The sequence below is a fragment of the Poecilia reticulata genome, linkage group LG18, assembly GCF_000633615.1.
Source record: "Poecilia reticulata strain Guanapo linkage group LG18, Guppy_female_1.0+MT, whole genome shotgun sequence".
In the NCBI taxonomy this organism is placed as follows: domain Eukaryota; kingdom Metazoa; phylum Chordata; class Actinopteri; order Cyprinodontiformes; family Poeciliidae; genus Poecilia; species Poecilia reticulata.
Window position 1 is genome coordinate 20861290 of NC_024348.1, and position 4146 is coordinate 20865435.

General features: G+C 36.0%; 1 protein-coding gene across 1 annotated transcript in view; it reads left to right on the top strand.

Moving 5' to 3' along the window:
• Positions 1-1931: 1931 nt before the first annotated feature.
• Positions 1932-4146, top strand: part of LOC108167180 (butyrophilin subfamily 2 member A1-like) — an 11104-nt gene continuing 8889 nt past the window's right edge. Inside the window, exons 1-4 of the mRNA XM_017310354.1 lie at positions 1932-2108; positions 2662-2750; positions 2976-3317; positions 3831-4118. Of these exons, the coding sequence (XP_017165843.1) occupies positions 2678-2750; positions 2976-3317; positions 3831-4118 (703 nt within the window). The 5' untranslated portion in view covers positions 1932-2108; positions 2662-2677. The remainder of the gene's footprint in view (positions 2109-2661; positions 2751-2975; positions 3318-3830; positions 4119-4146) is intronic.

A 4146-nucleotide genomic window follows, 5' to 3' on the forward strand; every position in this document is an offset into this window, starting at 1 on the left:
AACAACAGGGGGACTCCAACCCACACCCCTTTTAAAACAATGGGAGGGACTCTAACCCACACCCCTTTTCAAACAACAGGGGGCACTCCAACCCTTTTGGAACAATGGGGGGACTCTAATGCACACCCCTTTTTAAGAATGGGGGAACTCTAAATCTGCACCCCTTTTAAAACAATGGGGGGACTCCAACCCGCACGCTCCATCCATCCATCCATCCATCCATCCATCCATCCATCCATCCATCCATCCATCCATCCATCCATCCATCCATCTCTCTCTCTCTCTCCAGGAGAACTTTGAAGTTCATTATGGAGGATCCAGAAGCCAGAATTCATCAGAAGTCCCTTTAGTGTTTTTCCAGTTTTCCTAAATGTCTCCTGTCTGTTTAATTTTCCCCCAAATCCTCCAAAGGAATTTTACTGATTTTACTGAGTCCAGAAGGCTCTGACCACAGCCGGTCTTAAACCCTTCCAAAGATCCCCAAACCTGGCTGTGAATCTCAGCATCTCTTGGCTCCGCCCACTTTGGTGAATTGTATTTTAAGGAAGTAACTTTGTTTAAGTTTCATAGCTATTCTTGAAATTAACTATTGAGTTTTCTTATGTTCTTTGTAATAAAAACATAATTAAACAAAAATACTCCATACTAGGAATTGTGTGTACTTTTCAATGTTCAAATGTCTGTATTGATTAAAAATAATAAAAAGTCAACAAGTCCATTTAAGTTTGGTGAGAAATCCAGAGTTTTGGAAACCATTAAACTTGTGCATCAGTAGGAACCACTGTGTTCATCTTCGTCACACAGAACAGATGCTGTGCAGCTCAGACAGATCGGCACATTCCCACAGCTTGGAGGCAGAGATGTTAAATTGTCTCAGTAATGAAGAGATCATGGAGTCACATTCAGATCTCAGACTGCAGTTAGGTTTCTTTTTTTCCTTTTTTCAGATTTATTTCCTTTCCTGTTCAGCATGTTCAGCATTTAGAGCTGGTAATTAATTTTTAAATTTTAACATCTTTTACCTTTGTTTTGGGGGAAGATAATACAAATAATTGTCTTAGGAAGTTTTCGCATAAAAAAAATATAAAAAATATTTTAAATAAAACTTGAAGGTCAGTCACCATTTTGACGGAGAGTTCAGGACAGGAGGCTTTGCAGCATGTCTGGTGTAGAAGCTCATTCTGCAGGATTTCCTCATGCTGCAGCGAAGGCTAATGAAATGTCTCATTCAGAGTCTTACAGATTTATATTCTCTACCTTTAGAGAAATGTTCATTGATTTCAAAACTTTGACTGAAGTGGCGCTTGTATATTGCAGTCAATGTATTCTGAAGTTGTATTCAAATAAATTTAGCCTTTTTTCAAAGTATTTTACTAAAGTAGATTAAGAACATGGGCATCAGAAAAAGTTAAATAGCTAAAAATACTAAAAACTGAGTAACAGTTTTGAGTTATTAGAAATAATATAAAGACAAAAATATAATGTGCGTAATTTCTTGTATTTTTAAATGAAATATGTATTGCAGTTTATTCTGTGGAGAGTATTTTGAGCTCCACGGTGTGGTGTCATAAGGTGTGGTGGGTCAGACTTTAATCCTTCCTCTGGAAAGGGTTAAATATTAACTACAGAATGTAACTTTCCTGTTAAATTGTGAACCTCTGCAAAATGTTGGAACCAAATCCTGCTTTTTATCCCAAACATAAAACTTAAAAACGTTACATTAATACATTTTTAACACCATTATGCCCACATTGCCGTTAAAGTTTCAGTACATGTGTTAAATATACATAAAGTTCACTCTTTCATTTTCAGGTTGATTCTGCGTATTATGATTAAATATTAACCCGGTTTAGCTCTCTTCACGATAATAAAACATTATCCAGTCTGGGCATCCTGGTGGGAATCTGCACGATACTATTCGGAGGGTTTGGTTACACATTATGAGGGTTCGAATGATTTCTATTTGACCTAAAATTTAATCTAAAACATTTTGAATCAGTTAATTAAACAACATGAGAACATCTTCATTATAACGTCTCCATTCTGAGGACTTTGACCGAATAACGCGAGAAGAAAAGAGGAAACTAGAATACAGTCCCACTAAAAAGGTATTTTCATTCATTTTATTCTCTCATTTCTTATTATTGTTTCCCATAGATTCTTATTTACTAACATACAGTGTTAATAGTTCAATGTGAAGCTTGTTTTATTGGTAATAGAAAATGTAAGTTTCTGTAGCAGGCAATAAAATCACGGCACCCTAACCCTAACCCTACCCTAACCCTAACCCTTTTTTTGGAAAACAGAACTTATTTTTATTTTTCTGTAAATTTTAAGTCTTTACTTCCTGGTATTGTTTTCATGCATCTGTTTACTAAAACAGTGGTCTCACCTGCTGATAATAATTCCCTTAAATACAGCAGGTTGCAGTTATTTTTACTTTCTTAGTCATTGTTTTCAGCATTGCTGTATGAAACAATGATGAATGAAAATTGTCAAAGAAACTGTGGCAGTACACTTAACTCATGTGATCAGCCTTGTAAAGTTAAAAAAATGTGTCAAATCTATAAAAAATAATAAATCAATAAATAAGTTGTCATTGTTTGTTAATAAATATATTTCCATATTTCCAAGCTTTACATTTATGTCTGTGTGTTTCAGTTTTTGTGTCTCCAAGATGATTCACAACAGAGATGGATTCGTTTTTGGACTCTTTATCAGCTTAATTCTTCTGATTCACCTCAATGAAGGTAACTGCAGGAATAAGGAATCAGGTTTCAGACATGAAGTTGGGGAGCAATTTAGTTTTATAAAGATTTCAGACTTTATTTAGACAGATCTAAAATGCAAGTCTCATTCATTTTATTAAGCGGAAGTAACAGCAAGCTGGTATTAAGTTATGGCTCTGACATGTGATGAGTTTCTACAAACGGAGGAAAACTACAACCTGAAATATGAAATGTTTTGTTTCTCAGGTCAGTCACAGGAGTCAGATTTAACTCAGACCATCATATCGATGCCTGGTGATGACGTCGTCCTGCCCTGTCATGTGGATCCTCCTCAGGATCTTTCTCAGTTTACAGTGGAGTGGGGCAGACCTGACCTAAAACCCAGATTTGTGCATGTTTGGCACAACCAGAAGGAATATCTAGCTGACCAAAACAAAGTCTTCAAGGGAAGAACGTCTCTGTTCAATGACAAACTGAAGGACGGAAACTTTTCTCTGAAACTGTCTGATGTGAGACATTCTGACAACGGAAGATACAGATGTTACAACCCAAAGGAGAAAACAGAATATTTTATCCAGCTTCTTGTTGGTGAGTAAACTAAATAATATAAACATGTATTTAATTTAAACCAGGACTTGTTAGCAGTCTTATTAAAACCAAACAAGTTCCACATTGAGAAACATTGTTAACAAAGTAAACTGTTGGGTTCAAAATGGTTTGGATCAGAATGAAGATAAAATAAGAAGAGCCTCAATAATTACAAGAAAATACAAATAATAATAATAATAATAATAATAATAATAATAATAATAATAATAATAATAATAATAATAATAATAATAATGTGGAAGGTGTTGCACTATCTACAAAGATTTACATCACAATTACAGGAGCAACATTGGTGCAGACAGGCCTATTTAATTATTATTTAGTGGGACAACACAAACAGTAAAACCATTTTACAATCAATCAATACCCAGCTCTAAACTAACTCCTTTGATGTTTCCAGTTGGTGATCAATAAATTATTCATAAAAACGTGACTCTTAAACCTTTCAGGATATACTTTTACTAAATAATTTACCTGCTCTCTGACCATCAGGCTCCATTTCCTCACCTGGTGTCAGTTTATCTGGACTGGACATCAGCAGCAGTGGAGTGATGCTGGACTGCAGCGCTGCAGGCTGGTATCCAGAACCTGAGATGTTCTGGCTGGACGGAGACGGAAACATCATGTCTGCTGGACCTGCAGAGAAAAGCACAGATCCTGATGGTGTTTACACTGTTAGCAGCAGAGTGACTGTAGAGAAGAGAAACAACAACAACTTTACCTGCAGAGTCCAGCAGAGAGACGTCAACCAGAGCAGAGAGACACACATTCATGTTCCAGGTAGGAAACTAAAACACTTTCAACACTT